This window comes from Limulus polyphemus, unplaced genomic scaffold (genome assembly GCF_000517525.1).
Source record: "Limulus polyphemus unplaced genomic scaffold, Limulus_polyphemus-2.1.2 Scaffold5567, whole genome shotgun sequence".
In the NCBI taxonomy this organism is placed as follows: domain Eukaryota; kingdom Metazoa; phylum Arthropoda; class Merostomata; order Xiphosura; family Limulidae; genus Limulus; species Limulus polyphemus.
Genome location: NW_013671177.1, coordinates 43165 through 62748, shown reverse-complemented (window position 1 = coordinate 62748; position 19584 = coordinate 43165). Strand labels below are relative to the sequence as shown.

The following is a 19584-nucleotide window of genomic DNA, read 5'->3' as shown; positions in this document are numbered from 1 at the left end:
CATAATCCTGTTTTTATGGGGAGGTAGGGCAGGAGTATGTCAGCAGAGGCAAGTATTATTGGAAATACATTTTCAGTTTAGGAAAATGTTAACTTCCAAAACATACTAACCGGTAACTTGTATCCTTGAAGATAAGCTCCCCATCTCTGAAGAGATGCATCTGTGAGCAGATGGATCTTGGGACGAGGTGGTGGAATGGGTACTCCAATAGTAGTGTTGTTCCAATCCAACCACCATTCGCAATTGACGATGCTGCTCCTGAGTAATGAGACAAGATTACCAAAGGGTTGGAATGCATGATTCATTGGTCATGCAGTGACCACTCAAAGGAATGAGGGGTTCGAGGAATGCCCATATCCCCAAAAAAGAGAGAACCATCCATGCAACAGGAGAAGGAAACAGAAGTAAAAGCCTGACAGCTCTTTCTATGGCCTGTAACCTGATAGGGGTTGGTTGAGCTCGACCTAAGTGAGTATTGAAAAACACACCCAGATGGACGAGATATTGCTTCGATGAGAGAATAGATTTCTCCAGTCTAATAAGAAAGCCCACTTTTGTGGCTTCTGAAAGGAGAACCTGAGAGAGTTGTTCTGCTACTTGATGGGATGGTGCCAGAAGGAGCCAGTCATCCATATAATGATGTGTGCACAGACCCAAGAAATGCAGATGACGAGAAAAAAGCTCGTACAACTCTGCAGAAGGTGATGATGCAAGACCAAAAGGTAGAGCCTTGAATTGCAGGACCTGACCCTTTGTACACAAATCTGAGTAATCTCCAGGAAAATTTCACTATGGGACTATGAAGATAAGTGTCAGTAACAATGAACTTGGTCATCCAGAGCCCTGGGGCAAAGTGCAATCGTAGGTTGAGAAAATATTCCATAGTAAAGTGAGGAGGATCTTAAAATTTGTTGAGTCAAGACAGATCGATGATTGAATGCCAATCTCCTGTCTTCTTGGGTACAACAAATAAACAGGAATAAAATCCCGGATGAATGGGATCGACCCTCTCTACTGCCTTTTTGATTAACAATTCTCTTATGGCCTGGGAACCAAGCTCCACTCGTCGTGGATCTATTGGAGATGAAAAGGCAACAGGTTGAGAAGATAATGGTGGAGGTGATGTAAATTGAATGATCATGAAGTACCCATGGATCCCTGGTGAAAAAGCTCCAGACGTCCAGAAAGTGATGTAATTGTACTCCCAATGCTTCCCTGCCCACAGGATAGTCACTGACATCATTGCTGATGGTCCTTCTCGAGTCGAAGATCCTCGATAAATATGGATGGACTCTATCATGGGAACCAAAGGAAGAGGTCGGGAAACACTACAAGCAGATACTCCTAAATTAGCACCAGAAAGGCGAGAAGCTAATGATGATAAAAAAAGAATGTAAACGAGCTGAATCAATTTGTGATTCCAACATCTCTGGAATGTTGATAGGCTTCCAACAAAAGTTGGATCGAAGATAAATATCTGAGGACAGTAGTGAGAGTAAGACGAATCTGAGAAAACTGTGATCCGTTCAAATTGATCACAGGTTCCAATCCAGAACCTCACAGTTCGAAAATGGGTTCTATCCATTGAGAATCTAAATATACCTCGTCCTGGCAGTTTAAAGCCAAAGCATGCTGTTCAGATAAACAGGGGGACAAGGCATAGCTATCCCATCGCTTAACTGAGCAACAAATCACCCAGCATGAACAGCAATATCAGGAGGAGGAGGAAAAACCAAGTAGTCATTAGCCATCCTTTTCACCAACCTCACTAACCCAAGTAACCAACTGAAGAAAAGGGGCTGGAGTTGGCTGATCAAGAGAATCCTCTCTTGAGGCCGACCTAAAGGAGCCGGAAAAACTGAGTCTAAATTCTCTTCAGCTGATCCCGAGTCACTTGCAAAAGCTGTCTCAGAACCCCCAGAGAGAGACATTTCAGTCTACATGTATGTCTTCATCTTCCAATGGATCATATTATGAATAGCCTCAACTGAGAGTAACCCCTCCCCTGGCCATTTACAAACATCAGATAGCAGAGGTGGAAGAGAAGAGGTCTGGCTGGCCTTCGTAGTAGAAACATTAATTCGGGAATTAATACTAGTCTTTTTTTTTTTAATTAATTAATTTGTAAATATAAGCAAAAATTTAACCATAGTCAAGCCAACTACATCCAAAGTTGCAATGTATATTATGTGAATAATTACAACACTTCTGTTTATGGTGCCAAATGCTCTGTCGAAAAAAGTGATTACAATATCTCAATGAGGTGCTTTGTCAACAAAAAGTGATTACATTATCTGAATGAGGTGCTTATATACAGTACCTAGATAGAGGGTGCATTGAAGTTAGTGGAGAAATTTGCAAATTAGAATTTGACAAGGGCATTCGAGCAGGGTATATAAAGACTGAAGCAAGCTTTTCAACCCTAGAGATCGAGAAATAGCTATAGTGTCAGCAGAGGTAAATATGTGTTGGAAAGTTCTCAATTTGCACCTCTAAAAGTGATGTTACCTAGAAATGCTGTGACTTATCATTTATAGATATTTATCTTCCCTTACAAGGGTTTCAGAATGTTCAACCCAATAGAAACACATGATACAGATAATGATAATTTATAAAATAAAATTACTACCTCTTATCTTTATGCTTTACTAAGATATAGCTATATATATGTTCAACCCACATTCACATATCCTCTGTTTTTAAAGAAATGTTTAGGTTTCTCTCTTTCTAACATTGTTATTGGACATATTTTTAACCAGTAGAAAGTGTGAATTCTAAATTTCATAAATCTGACAATCGCTTGTTCAGTTTTAGCTGTAAAAGCCAATAAATTACCATGAAAGCTTGATGTGATTGGACTAAAAACATTGCTCCAATCAATAAAGAAATTTTTTAAACTATTTATAGGTTAGTTAGAAAGGCAGGTAAATTATAGAAGTATTTGGACATTCTAATTGAGTGTCTGATATATTTTTTTGTTCTAAAATGCATATTTGAAAGCTAAATGAATTACTTTTGGGCAACCAATATAGTAAGAAAAAATAGGCTTACTAAACTGCACCTAAGTGCAAACGGTCTCAAGGCTAGAGTAAATACAAAATTTTTTGGTTTTTATGTATGGTTTTTCTTCATTTTTATATACATTATAACAAACATAACTAAAAATTAAAATCTTTTTAGGCTAGACAAGAAACTTGAACTTAAAAAATTTATCCTCAAAGAATGCATGCGAGCTGCTGTCTCATGATATAATTCAATGTAACTCGATATTCATTAACATAACTTGCACTAAGCTCTAGCTGAGGGATTTATTGCTTTGTTACATTAGTTACACACAGTTGAAAGAGCAATAAAACAATAAAATTAAATGAAAGCAGAGGTGCAACTGTTATGCTTGAGGATGTTTAGGACAACTAATTGTAATTGTCTGTTAAAATCTGCAATCATTCCAGAAAGAAAATGTATTTTATTTCATATTTTTCAACTTTTGCTATGGTCGATTTCACTGGATGATTTGTAGGCTCTGGAGGTTGTCCAGATGAAATGTGAAAACTGAAAGACAAAAAGAAGTATTTTTATTCTTAGCATGACAATCACCTACTAAGACTGACTCAGTAGAGGGTTTGTAAATTCACAGACACATCTTTAGTTAAAATACATTACTAAAAATTTGGTTTCTTTTGTACAACACACTTGTAATGTTTTCAAAAAGCTTGAGAAGTTTCATGAAAGTAAGCTTTGTACATTCAGAGCTATAGTATGCGTAGTTTCATGGTTACATGGTGGTTACAAGATTAGTAGAAATGACTAAGCTCATATAGAGAGAAGTAATTAATTAGTGTCACAACACATAAAAATAATCAACTAATCAAAATTAGTTTCTGTTTATCACTATTTTCGATTATTCCGAGTATCCAAGTAATTGAAATATTACCAGTATGTTTGTTTGTTGTTAAAATCAAACTTACACAATGAGCTGTGTGTGTTCTGTATACTCAATTTTTAGCATTATAAGGTTATTTTTTTTTAAATCTAATATGAGAATAATCAATTAGTTGAATGTAATCAATAAATGAGCACAACAATTCATCAATTAACAAACTTCACTCATCACCCATGCCTAGTCATGAGATCTTCAATTATTGTCATAAGGTTGTATCATTAACAAGAAACATCCTTGAGATTTTTTTGGGTTATAGTGAGGTTATACCATTAGCAACACACAATCATTAGGCTTTTAAGCATTACTGGAAGATTATATCTTTAAGAATGCAAGATACTGTTATGATACCTTAAAGCATTAATATAAAATTATATCATTAATAAAACATAGTCATGAGAACTTCAAGCATTACCATGAAGTTATATCACTTACAAGATAAAGATGTAAGACCTTCAAAAATTAACATTTTCCTTATCTGAAAATGTATTTCAGATAAATACTCATTTCTATGGACCACTAAAAGCTATTACCTCATGCACAACTGCTGTGAAATTTCCTATGCTTGCCACAAACCTTGAATGAAATCTTAACCCTTATATGTGTCAGCCTATGATGCAATCTTCATAGTGATGTATCCTTCTACCAACAGGAGGGTGATATAAACTCTATGCATAGTAAATCCCATGAGCACTAGCACATGATTATAGGCTCACTGTTGACAAGGTAAATGAAATGCACCAAAAAGGGGGAGGAAAGATGGGAAGTGGTGCAGAGAGAGATAAGTATCCATCTAAAATACATTTTCAGGTAAGGAAAATGTTAACTACAGAAACTTCACTTACCTCTCTGCACCACTAAGAGCTAGAATCTCACACTGAAGGTGGTGAAGGGGCCAGTGCTAGTCAATTACAAAGATGAGCTCTTTTATGAAGTATCGACAGGAAGTGAAAGCACATGTAGTGTGATTTCCAAAAGACCAGAGTGTTGCCTACTGTAGCAGCACCCTGTATGAAACTGCATCCTTCTCAAGCAGTGAAAACTCTTCACCTAATAGTTTTTGTAGTCAGAGAGTAAAGCAAAGGATATCAGGAAAATACAGTGTTGGTGGTTACGTGTTACCAATGCGGGTAGAACTGTGGAATATGTAGTGTGGCTAGGGCTTGAAGACATTTCATCTTATTCAACTTCTTACATGAGGAAGACACTATAATGATAAGAGGATGGAGGAGGAGCCCTCACATGCATTATAAGGCAAATCAAAGTCCCAGCTGGACATATCCATTGGGGATTGCTTGGGAGATATTGTACTACACTTTTAGTTAACAAACCAGCCTCACATATCAAATGAAGCAAGAGTCCAACTGATCTCTTACCAAGGGGAAGGCATCAGTCACAAAGGAAGCTCTCCATATATCATTTTAGCCAGTGGCTTGGGACTGGGGGAGTAAGGGTTCTCCCATACTCCATTAGAAAAATGGGGGGAGAAATATGTGTTGGGGAAAACACAAGATAGTGTGTGTGAACTACATTCATCAGACACAATAGTCTGGAAATGAGTCCCCACCAAGAGACAGTTCAATGGGCTACTACAACTAATAAAACAACAAGTGTAAGGGCAGGACTAAACCTGGTACTGTCTGTTATTTTTGTTTTGTTTGTAAAAGGTGCAGAAATGGCAAGGTCAATTAAATAGACATACTGCCAAAGCAGTCTTGCATAAAACCCTGTCTCAGTGATGGGCACTGAGCAGGGACAGATGGGTTTAAAATTTTTTATATTCCCCCACTTCATATGAATTATGGGTAGGTATTCCCTGGGAGGCAATGCCTGCAACTTGACTGGATCCAATGACATCAAACATAAGTAGTGTAGTGTTTAGTTCTACATGTTATTTGGATGTTTTTTTTTTGTTGTTAATTCCTTCTTTCTCCTTTTTGGTGTGTTTTGCCTCCTAGTTTTATTTTGGATGTGTATGAAAAGATGGTTACACACAAGCTGATGTCATGAAATGTGTCTGGGACACGGATATCATAAAACATTACTGAAAATGAAAAAAACAATAGGAATAATTCACCACACTGGAGCCTCTGGGGAGACTGGACAGCAGACGGATGCGAAAACCAGAGGCATGTGAAAGTGCCTAGTAATGTAAGTAATGGGAGATAAATGTGTTAAGTGTAGTCCACATACCAGCCTCCAAGACTTCCTTCAATGACCTGTGAAGGAGAGGCTGTGGTATGCCAGATCTAATGGAAAGTGACATTAAAAATTGTACGGTTACTCTTACTCAAAAAAAAAGAACATGCCAGTTGGATGATTTAATGAACCCAACCAAACACCAAAATGAATACACTTTCGTCAAGAACCAGTCAAAGCATAGATATGGACAGTGGGTGCCTTCCTGATGGTTGATGTATGAAATGATCATAGAAGTGTTGGAACGGATCATAATAAAATGACCTGACAATCAAGATCAAAGATTATGGCAATCCCAAAAAGCTGCAGACATCTTCAGAAAGTTGAAAAGTACCAGATCCCAGAAAGAATGGAAGCGTCAAGAACTGACCCCCGAATGGAAAGGAAAATGACCATAGAAGTGTTGGAATGGATCATAATAAGATGGCCCAACCATCATGACCAAAGATTATGGCAATCCCAAAAGGCTGCAGACATCTCCAGAATGTTGATAAGTAGCAGATCTCAGAAAGAATTGAAGTGTCAAGAACTGACCTCCCAAATGGAAAGGAAAAAGAAAAACATTAGTGTAAGGATGCAAGTTGGTTTGAGGGGGGTGGGGTGGAATACCCTGGGTCATTTGAAGTGATCAAGACAGGGAAGTAAAGATGAACAGACAGGCACAAGAGCAGATAAAAGATTGCAGAACTTGTGCCACAGATCATCCAGAACCCAGTGAAGGGGACACATATCTGGAGAAGAGTCAGAATCCCCCAAAGCAAGAGAGCCTCTCATGCAGAAAAAGAAGGAGAATGAAGAGCCTTCAATAGACTCTGCAAAGCCAAGAACCCCATGGCATGAGGATGCAACAAAAGTGGTTGAGGCTTCCCAGCACAAAAATCAAGAAAGCTCCTAGGATGATGTCGAAGATGGAGAGGACTGAAATAAAGAGGATAGGTGAGGGGTGGATTAAGAAAAGCAGAGACAGACCTCAAAAACAAACTAGCACAATCCAAGGGTTGCCTGTGAAGGGCAATTGCAGGTATACAAGAGGTGGGTGCCAAAGGTCCCAGAGCCAAGAATTGGCCAGAAGAAAGAGTTACTAAAAGAGTCTCAATGGCCTACCCTTTATAATGGGGAATGGTTAGTAGCTGCGATGAGGAACACGAGAAAAGGTAGCACCAATGAACTTCTGAGATCTGGTACCCAATGGAAGTATCTATAGTCTAGTGAGATGGGAAACCAGGGGATCAAAAAAAGATTGTAGGCAAGCAGCTCCAGTCCAAGATACAAAGGAATGGAGAACACCCACAAAAATTGGTGCAGTAAGAACAGGGGTAAAGAGAGAGAGAGAGAGAGGAGGATGGGAGGTTGACAATTGAAAGAAGAGTGTCCAGACTGAGGAGATCCAAAGAACAGAGAAATCAAGTCAAAATATACATAGTACAGGAAGAAACAAAAGCCAAAGGGGGCAAACAAATAAGAATGGGTGTCCCAATCAAAACTATCAGGGTTGTGATGAAGTATCACAGTGAGAAAGTGAATGGTAGAGATGCAGCAAAGAAGTAAAAATAAGATGAAGAAGAGGAGATTGCAGAAAAGAAAGAGGAGCACCCCATACAGACAGAAAAGACAAGAGAGATTGGTGTTCAAGAAAAACAGAAATGTCATGACTTTAGGTTATAGCAAATGTGTCATGAAGATGAGGAGGACAAGGAAGACAGAGATCAACATGACAGTGAGACAGAAGGTGGCTCACAAGGAAAAGCAACCCAAGAGTCATTATGACATACATGCAAAAGGAACAGAAAGTCACATACCAGAGTTATGAGCATAGCAAACAGATAAAAATGAGGTACCTGCTCCTCATCTGGGAGAAAAGAGGTAGAAGAGCTGGCCAAAATTGTCCCCAAGTGGAGCAAGCTACACAGAAGGCAGTGAAAAAGATGAGGGACCTGAACTGGAAAAGAAGTAGGTAGAAGGGAACCAACCACCTGATGCACAATATCAATAAAATCATGTTTGAAAAACATCAGCAGTGAACATGTTGTCATACCATGATTCATCACAGCTATGTCAGAATGTGGTAACTTAATATTTCCACAATATATATAGTACCCTGATATGGGATGAAATAAAGATCTGTCACTCACCAGACATGTGAGCTAAAGGGATAAGTATGGAACATCAACTCCATGAACAGATACAGTACCTCCAGTCACTATTGACACAACTGGAGAAAGTGCATGAAAAAAGAATGTCTGAGCCCCAGGACTTTTTTTTTATGCATATGTTAATTCAAATATCACAAAGGTGAAATGAGGTGGCTAGAGAAAATGAAGTTACAATCAGGTAGACAGAATAAAAGTGTAACAAGGAAAAAAAGTAATGTTGCACTCAATAAAGAAAGGGAGTTAATTAAAGTGACTATAAACTCAAAAAGCACAAAGAAAAAAATGTCTGAACACAGGCAGTGTAAAGGAAAGAATGAACCTGTCATTGTATGTTCGTGCTCACAGGCATTACTGTGCATTGAGGTTGTTTCACCCTCCTCTTGGTGGAGGGCTACAGCATTATGAAGATTATTTCAAGGGCTGGCACAGTACTCATAGACGTGTGGAGGGGTCAAAGTTTCTTCAAGGCCTGTAGCATGTGTAGGATATCCTACAACATTTGTATGCAAGGTAGAACCTCTTAGTGGCACAAAGAGGTAAATAATGTTTCTGAAATTACTAAGGTTAGATCATTAACAAGATATGGTAATAAGGCCTTTAAGCATTTCTATAAGGTTATATCATTAACAATATGCAGTTATGTGACCTTCAAGTATTACTAGATGGTTATATCACACAAAAAAGATACAGTCATGAGACCTTCAAGCTTTATTATATATGGCTATATCCTTAACAAGACACACCTATGAGACCTCAAGTACTACTATAAGGTTATACCCCTAAGAAGACAGTCAAGAGAGCTTTAAACATTACTAATATGGTTATGTCACATTAAGAAGATACATTCATACGACTTTCAAGAGTTACTACGATGTTCTTTCATTAACAGAACACAGTCGTATGACCTTCTAGATAAATAAACCAAAAAATGATAAATGGCCAACTGCTCAATAAGTCGTCACTTCTAAAACTTTCAAATCTGTCAAATGATACAATTCTCCAAGATTCCATTTATCTCCTTGAACCTGAGTGGATGCTCCCAGCATCCTGCTGAAAATCCTGATTTCCCCATTGGAACAGTGTCACAGTCCAATAACATTTATGTCTCTTTAGCTGAAAACTAATCCAAACCATGTTATTATCCATAAAATTAAGAAAATTGAAATTTTATAAGGGATTGTGATAATTGCTAGAAAATCATGAAAATAATTCTGGTAGAAAAAGCAAAAAAAGAGTTAAACCATATTAAAAGATAAAGAACATCAAAACCCATGATAATCCAGAATGTGAAAATAACTTTGGTTTTATAGTCTGAGACCAGTAAACACTATGATTAACCACCAGCTATTCTTAAGATAATGGTTCAATGGATCAGTACAATTTCTGAACAAAAATGGCCTACTATAGCTCTATTCATGCACACTTCTTCATCCTATGTTCATAATGTACTATAGCTAAGCAAGAATCTGTTTGTATACTTTTCTTAGCTTCATTCTCTCACTAATTAAACACATTGTGACATCACATTTGATAGTTAATTAAGAGTGCAGTATTCCCTAAGAAACAGAATCCAACAACAGTTCATTACGTTAATCATCTACTTAAAGTAGAATTGCCACCTGAACAGCTCTAAAATTAAGAACTCTTTTGTTTGTATTCAATAATTTTCAGCATTTTTCTCAAATCAGAGACTAAGATTTAAAAAAAATTATGCTCCCTAAGCAAAATATAGAACAAATCATGTAACATTCCTATTTGAAACAGAATACTGCATTTTGTTACCAAACAAGGAATGGTTTCATGAAATATGTAACAGTTCGCAACCCTAATTCAAAAGATTCTGTTAGGATATTGTTAGTGTAAAAAAGTGCCATCTCCAGTTCAAGCATTTCACTACTTTAATGTTATGAACCTTGTGAAAGATATGGGATTTTCACAGTCACACAATAAAGTGGAATAATTATCAACAGTCATCCTATGTTACATTACTAAGCATATTTCAGAGTTTGTACACATATAAGGAAAATAATTTCAAGGAATTTTTCAAAACATTTCAAAGCCAACAGTAGGATTTCAACACTATAAATCTAGAGCTATACTAAACTAACTTTTTTTTAGTCCTCTGCTAACTTCAGATAAATCATTACGATGAATAGTTAAAAAAACTGACCAGCTACCAGAGAATATGAACCACATAAATACAAAAATATTGCTCAACTAACACATGAAAAAGACCATAAAAATACATATTAGTATAAGAACATTTTCATTCTGTTTTACAGTAATTAAACCAGGTCAAAGGAACACAGTATAAGTCAAGCAGACCAGTAAAACTACCAAATTAAAAAAAATAAAAATAAACATATATATATATATATATATATATTTTCACACAGTTAAATCATAAGATACTTAAATTTATAAATTTGAGGTTAAATCATTTAATTACCTTGAAACCTAAAGCTTACCTACTACATTCTTCAGTAAAGAAATGCCTTGGAGGTTTCTTAGCAGGGCTTAACTTCATCTTATCAGCTAAGTCATGTTCGTTGGTCCTACCAGAGGGATAATACATATATCAGAATTCTTAAAACTTATAGCTGAAATCATTTTACAATACAAGTTGTTTACATGAAAGTTTACAAAATTCTGAATGAAATTACTAAGGTTAAACAATTATATTTAGTTGATAGAACAGAGTTTTTAGCACTGTTTTGCTAATTACTTCCGCATTAAACAAATTGTTGTTACAATTCTCCAATACTTTTTACGTTTCTAATGCAAAATATTAAGTAATTTGCAAGGATGTAGTACATTAAATCTATGTAAATTAGCTGTGCTCAACCTGGAATGCCATGGGTTGGCAAATCAGTAGCATGTTGATATTAAATTATAAGAAGAGCAATGTAATTTCAAGGTTCTCTTGGGTTGATTTATATAAGAACAGAAACTCTGTGATTATTACTCATCAGTAATATAAATCCTCTTAATATTCATTTATTTTCTTTCATGTTAGACTTAAAATGATGAGCCATAAACAGCATAAGAAATCTAATAACAGTCATGTATCTTGTCACAATCAGTGTTGCTATTGTATCAGTTGTTCTTCATGGAGACAAGGATTGCTAATGGGATAGATAAATGTTTCAGTTCATTTTGGATCTAGTACAATTCTATGACAGTTGCCCTCTGACTGGTCAAAATGCACTATAAACATTATTTTCTCAAGAGAAAATAATGATAAGGATCTTGACTTGTCCTTAAAAGACAGCCTCTCTATCCAAAGAATCATCTTAGAAGCCATGATTCGAGTACTTTCCAACAACTCAATACCTTTAAAGTAAGGATCCCAGGACTAAACACAATACTCCAAATGAGGCCTAAACAGAGATCTGTTAAGAGAAAAAACAAATCTTCTTTGCCTTGTATCACTATTCCTGTAAGTATAACACAAAATCATATTTGATTTCCCATTGGCAACAACATGCTTCCTGATGATTTAAGAGACTGATCCAATCCAAACATTAAGGTATTTTTCTTCCATAACATTACTGAGTTAATTTCCACTAATACAGTAATTATATTTTAAACTGAGGTAGTCCATGTGCCTTACCTTTCACTTAGCATGATTAAATTCCATTTAATATTTTATTTGCCTAATTTTCCAAATGACTCAAATCTCTTTGTAAAACAACAGCATCCTCCTGGCACACAACTATGCTCTAAATGTTAATATCATTGTAAACTTTACAAATTTGTTGGCCATTCTCATTAAGGTATATCAAAAAGGCTAAGGGTCCCAGCATGTAGCTTTTGCTTCCTCTCCTCTAATCAACCCTCAACCCATTGAGCTAATCTATCCTCCACACCCACTAGTCTTTTATGTGGCACTTTGTTGAAAACATTCTAAAATCCAGGTACACCAAATTCAAACCTTTACCATCATTATATAGCAACATCTTTGGAGAATGTTTAGAAATTTGTGAGACAAGATTTTCTCCATGTGAAATCATGCTGATTGTCCAACAAAATTGTAAACTGTGTAAGGTAGCTTTGTAAAGCATCTTTAATCAGTCTTTACAAAACTTTTACCACCACAGAAGTAAGACTAATTAGCCTATAATTACCTGGACAATGATCTTCAACTACCTTAAAGACTTGAAGAAAATGGTCGAAAGGGATTTACTTACGCAATCCTTAACCTGTTTTAATACCAGTTGGAAAATATTATTTGACCCAGGAGGATTTATAATTTTTTAAACTTCCTAAATTTTCTTGAATAGTTAATGACTTATTTTGTAAGGTATTTTACTAAATGGTGACAAAAAATGCATTAAAAACACATGTAAAGAAGCATTTCAAGTTTCATGAAAGTTTCAAAACATTTTATCATATAGGTGAAGGCTAACTAATGTATTAATCTTTTTATGGTATAAAAGAGCTAGGATACATTAACATTTGGGGCAAATATCATATGCTTGAACAATATCATTGGAACAAAGATCAAACTTAAAAAACTTTAGGTTATTATCAATATATGATATACAGTACCAAATGACCACATCTGATCTAATAACAATGATAAATGTACATACCAGAACATTACTCAATATTGTGAAGTATACATTACATTTTACTACATATCTTATAAATTTCACTTTGTACTGATATATATATAAACACATAAAAGGTAAACAAATTTTTTAAATAAACAAAGAAACAAACAAAAAAAAGTGTACTGTATCACAGAAAATACTACAAGAAAGTTTAAGTGATTTTGCTGAATAGATTAATGTTTCATAAAGTTATATTCATAAAATATGTAGTGTGTTAGCCCTTAAAATGTTTGATTTGTATGTAACTGATTTCTTTGTAATTCAATATCTTTTCATTTAAATTCTCAAGTTTATTTACAATTATTTTATTGATTGATTTTAGGATATAAAATCAAAAATATGTCTAGCAAATCAATATTTTTTATGTTCTCTTACCTCTAAGCTACAAATGTCTGACGATTCCCCAACTTTTACATGTTTATAATTTTCTAATGCTTTTCACATAAAAATAAACACAACTTCAATTAAATTTTTACAATCAAAGGAAGAGTTTGAAATCCACAACACTGTTCGAAGATAACACTTTCACAGATTTCATTTGCCCTCAAAATTTCGGAGTACCACTACTACTACTGGCTTAATTTTTTCACACACATTTAAAGCACACATTTCTTTTTTTTTTTTTTTGGGGGGGGGGGGGTATTGAATGTCAACTTTTCTTTAGAACTTTACACACTACAAATCTCAACAGTAATACTACTTCAAACCTTCTCCTTTCTACTTCATTGTCAGTTTCAAAGCTGGAATCAAGATCACCTCCATAATAAACCTGCAAAAAAACAACAGCATATGTTTTAAAAGAAATCTCTTTAAACAAACTAACAGATCACATTACCTATGAACAACAAAGGGCTGATTTTGCATACCCACCTTTGGGAAAAGTAAAAATTTAAACACATCCTTTACTATTCAGGAAATGATCAATCCTCCTCCTCTTAACTTTTAAGCCATTCAGTAATTAATAAGAAATATAATGTCAAGTTCTGTTTATTTCAAATAAAAATCAACTTAAATATACTTTTTGAAGCAGTATATTTACTGTTAAAGTATGTAATTCATGACAGACATAAGAAGAAATTTGAAAGGTATAATATTACTTGCTACAAACTGTCTTGGAACACATAGAGTTGGTGTATGTCTTTGAAGATCCTCTGTCTGTATATGAAGAAAATTGTACAAAATTTATCAAAGTTTACTGTTGAGAATTTGACTCTACTAAAGATAATGTAAGCATTCCTACAACGAGTTGCATCAAAGCCATGCTATGACTTATTTATCCCATGAAAACATCAGTAAATCATTGAAAAATAAGTTACCTTTATCTAATGGGTTACATGTCTGTGTCAGCTTTCCAGGAAGTATTCTCTTTCTGCATGAAAACATTTAGTTTACTAATGTGAATAAGTCTTTAAAGACTATATATTCATGTAGCACTGTTCTATCACCTCTATGTAAGATACCTAAATAATAAAACTGACACTACATCAGGCATGGGAGCTGGCCACAATCAGACCTAAGAGAAATGAGCCTCAAGTTTGGAGGCTACCAAGCATACTCCCTCTCCCCCCCCCCAAAAAAAGCTCTGTTGCAAAAAAAAAAAAGTACTCATAGAACTTTTTATTTTGATATTTTTAATTTTTTTCTGTGAATAACATCAAACATTTACACATGATCCAAAAGAAAGTTGAATAACTAGATATTAAATGATACAACCACCTCAACTTGCCTAATTTGAGGCTACAATTATGGTTAAATTTAGTAGATTTGTGTAACAATCCAAGGCGTATTTTAAATTTGTTTAAATTCAATTATCCCACCTTTGGAAGCTATCAATTAATAGTTTTATGTCACAAATAAATAACAGTTTATATGAGTAACAAGATGAAATAGTGGCACAAGTGAAATAAGGTAAATATATTTAATATCTTTGCTATTAATTTATGTAACAAGTTATCTTCATAGTATTTTCCTTTAAGCTATATGTGAAGAATTAATTTGTGCTAATCTGAACGGGTTAATAAGCTCAGCTGAGCTTTAACAAACTGTACATAAACTTCAAAAGTTTAAATTCGCTGCTATGGATCAGCATACATAAGTGGAAAACAGGAAATTATGTAATAAAAAAGGGTATATGGAAAAAAAAAGATTGGCTTAAAATGTAAACATTAACAGCAAAGATTTCTTCAAATATATTATGGGGATACAAAATGTTACAATTGGAGAAGAACCTTTGAAGAATGATAAAGAGGGGATTATATATGATGATTATCAGTTGGCTGGGTTATTAAATTCTACTTTTTCTCCAATTTTTACAAATGAAGATTTAATCAATATTCCTCATCCTGAATGGTAAGATTGAACAAGATGATCAAATTAATTCTGAGGTTGTTAAGTAAAACTGGGAAGTTAAGAAAATGATAAAGCTCCAAGGCAAGATATTATTTCCCCAAAGGTTTTGAAAGAGATTAAGGATTGGATATGCAAGCCATTTGCTACTTTTTTTTTTTTTACAAGTCCTTGAATAGTATGAATTTATGTCACTAAGTTTGGTATCAAACTGTAGAGTATAATTCAACTTTTAGTACTATACATTATTCAATTTCTTAATTTAAAAGTAAATATAAAAAAAACAGATAAAAATCAAATTTTGTGTGTCACGTGGTATGTTGAATGCAGCACTGGTTCAAATTAGATGTTTGTGATGTCAAAATACTAAGTTTATAATTTAGTACAAATTAAAAAGTTAAACAAGCTGAACCATAAAAAAAGAAGTCTTATCTTTTCTATTTGCTAAGATATTGCTCATGTAATAAATCAAACACAGTGGCACCCCATTTTTGGAAACACTCCCTTATATCAGTTACTTCTATATATGACATGAATAACCAATAGGAAGCTCAGAATGTCCCCCTAGTGGCTTTCTCAGTCATTCTAATGGGCTTGGATACCATTTCTTTTTTTTGAACTAATATTTCAAGGAGGTAGGGTGTGTCTTTAGTCTGCTCAAAATTTCATATTTTGTTTCTTACTAAAATACACCTTAGTTACCAAGCTTGATAAGTTAGTGGAATTCTATGGTATTGATGTAGTAATTTATGATTTTTTAGTTATTAACATGTATATCTAAAACCTAAAAAAAATAATTTGTTTCATATCCTCCACATACAAAATTTTAAAAGGCTTAGCAACCTACGTCAAGCAGCAACCAAGTAAAAAGGTCGTAACTTTACTTCTTTATTTACTGTTCTATGTTTTAAAAAAAATACGTTTAAGAACTTACTTCAAAATAGCAATAATCTATATACATATATAACAATTCAAATGTGACTATTTTACTGGTCTACTAAAACACAGCCAAGACAAGTTACTATGTACAGACCAAAAGTCAGTTTTGTTATTTGATATGATAACATGAGTGCATGTAAGCCGCATCACTGTAACTTCTTTATTGTTAGCCAGGCACGGCTGAAAGATCAAAATAATAAAAATATATAAATATCTAATGTTATGAGATTTAAGCTATTTATGTTTTCATGTTATAATTTGTGTTCATTATAGAATGAAAGAAGCATAATTTATATTTATTTTCTAATTTTTAATGGTGGTTACGAGATCAGCCAAATCTATTGAACACGTGTAGAGAGATTAATTATTGAAAATAACAGATAAAATATAAGTTTTTTCTTAAGAAATGTTTAATAACTATCTGGACATTATAAACATTTTGCATGTGAAATTTGAAAATTTTCTGATGCATAATAGTATTTTTAATCTTAAAAAGGAATAATACTTTGCATGATAGATAGGCGACACGTGAAAAGAAAAAATAAGACATGAGAAAAACATTACTTTACAAACCTTAAGACTTAATAAAAAACTTTGATATTTTGTGTATTAAAGCATTGTATTGTTTACTGATAATCTACCAAATTTTGTTAACATTTGCTTACTAGTTTAAAAGTTATAGCATGAAAACTATAACAAGCACAAAATGGTTATGAGGTCGGTCTCAGGGACCGAGCCCATGCTGAAAGAGTTAAACAATCAAAGCAGTGTTCTGTTGCTTATGTTAGGTAAAGTAGGGTTTTGGGTTTTACCTACAAAAATATTGAATATAAGTCTTAAAGAAGCTATAAGTTCATTGTATGGGTCACTGATTAAGCCATATTTAGAGTGTAACGAATTTGTTATTATATCAACATTTGTTAGATTAAATTTATGTTTAGAAACACACATAGCTTATACGTTATAGTATTAAATATGTATTGCAAAACTCCCACCTATTCTCCAAAGTTGTAGAAGATTCTCGAGAGTAAGAATCAACAATATATGAATATATGTAACTACTTAAATTTGTACTGTTATGTACAACTGAAATTTCTAGAATGCCTCCGCAGCCTATAAATATAACTAAAACGACGTGCCATAGAGTGTGTCTATCATTAGTTCACAATAGTCAGTGTGCAATAAAACTTCGGAAGCTATAACTGTGATTGTTATAAACCTCACCAATCGGAAAATTTCAGATATTTGACAAGGAACCTTTACAAAGTTTGAACATTACAAATCGTTTAACTTCAGTGGATTCTCATCGGACATTAGTATTTTTACAAAAACATTACCCAACGTCATCAGTGAAACTCGACCTGTAATTGGAGTGTGATTAGCAAGAACTACAGGGCTAGCTAGCTCCCTACCAAGTGAATTGTACCTATAACAACTCGTAATCAACTTGCTCCTCATGAACCCTTAATAAGATATCAAGAAAGTTTCAAACTAGAGAGAAGACTTTATATTGCTTGTAAGTTTGTGAAACTTTTGTTTATAAATCATTGTTTGTAATAACTTTGTAATAACTGTTATTGTAAATTGTATTGTTGTGTGTATATTAAAACGTTTTTGTGTTAAAAATGTAAACAGTGTGTATCAGTCTTGTTGGCAAAGATCATAAACTGACTATATATTGGCTTTTACTTAACTACTAAATGCAAAGTACAATTTAACAAAATGTTTGGCATATATTGCCAGCATGGAAAACTATTAATGAAAGTTTGGCAAAATGTCATGGCAATTGTTTTCAAATCTTATGATACTGTTATTGGACCTGATTATACTATAACAGACAAAATGTTACTCATTCCTACTGTTCATGTATTGTCACAAAAACTGTTGTGAGAAAGAACACACCAGAGTTTTAATTAGACCTCAACCCAACAGAAAACATATGGCACCAGCTTCAGAGATGGATTTCCCATCTTCTTTATCCACACACCCTGGATGAGCTGACAAATTCATTACGAGAAATGAGGAAACATTCCCCTGAACTTCCTCAAGACCAGGGGTGGGCAAAATACAGTCCACGGGCCAGATCCGGACCATCTATCATTTCTTTCTTGCCCACCATGACTCCCAGCATTTATGGAAAGAACATAATGATGTCTTTATATAATCAATGTTGAGGTAAGTTAAATAATATAGTAGAAATGTGTGGTCCACAATGACTTTCCAAAGTTTTGAAAGCACTGATACAGTGCTAGATCTGGTGTCTCTTATTACATAAGTCAATTGATTTGTCATTTTTGATCAACCATTTGGCTCAGTGTCTTCTGTACTTGAGGTGTTTGGTGGATATCACGAATTGTAGAACATGTTTAACCTAGCAGTCAGTGAGATGCCCCACACTGCCATCAGGTTTGTTCAGAACTCTACGTACTTAACCTCATATGTGAGTAGTCTATGCAGTTCACTTGACTGTTATAATTACTTTAAAAACACAGTCCTACCTTTACCTTTTACAAACTTTGTGTATTCAGATACAAAATACCAAATGCAAAAAATGTTTTGTGTACAAAGCACGAGTTTTTCTTCTTGTTAACTTATTGATATAAAGTTACTACAGCATAGTGGTAGTACAGGCTAAGGTTCAACTTCAACACTCCAAACAGATGCATCCCTAGGCAGTAGCACACTGGGCCCATGCCCTGAAACACCAGTTTGTGTCTTGAAGAATCAGAATAGAAAACCATGATCAATATCATACTGAAACACTAAAAATTCACACGCCTATAGGCCAGAGCCCCAAATCTTTTAAGTTTTAAGCACCTAGTTATGCTGTGCTGAAAAATCTCATCCTTGTCCAAATTCTGTTCTGGTAGTATATATACGCATGTGTGTGACATAGGTGAGACAACCATTGAAATTCTATCTGTCTAGCCATATCCTAGTCATAAACTGTGTCTTAAACAAGATGTTTGAGTATTTCTTTAATTTCATATATACTACTGATTCTGTTGTTCAGTATCAAAATGTGCACCATGCGGGTGACTAATATTTGTCATAGAGTTAGTGTTAACTGTGAGTTTGACCTGGAAAACTAACAGTAACAGTATATTTTAAACAGTATATTATTATTTAAACAATTTTTCTGCATTAAAAACTTGCCTTAAGGTTAGGTGATTGTAGACTAGTAATGAAGGAAAAGTTGAAAAGTGATCTAACATCAAATATGTTATACTATACAATACTGTATAGCATAGGCCTAATTTAAGTCTAAGTCTATTAGTATTGTTACGTCTCTGGTCGGTAGTTAATTTTCCGTAAAAAATTCTTTCCAAAGAAACTTTAGCAATACAAGCCCTTTCTTAAATAAAACTGGTTTATTCTTTCTGAATACAAC

General features: G+C 34.3%; 1 protein-coding gene across 1 annotated transcript in view; it reads right to left on the bottom strand.

Moving 5' to 3' along the window:
• Positions 1-6: 6 nt before the first annotated feature.
• Positions 7-19584, bottom strand: part of LOC106472738 — a 29689-nt gene continuing 10111 nt past the window's right edge. The window contains exons 2-4 of the mRNA XM_022401281.1: positions 13616-13677; positions 10761-10847; positions 7-3552 (exon numbers count right to left, since the gene is read on the bottom strand). Of these exons, the coding sequence (XP_022256989.1) occupies positions 3444-3552; positions 10761-10847; positions 13616-13677 (258 nt within the window). The 3' untranslated portion in view covers positions 7-3443. The remainder of the gene's footprint in view (positions 3553-10760; positions 10848-13615; positions 13678-19584) is intronic.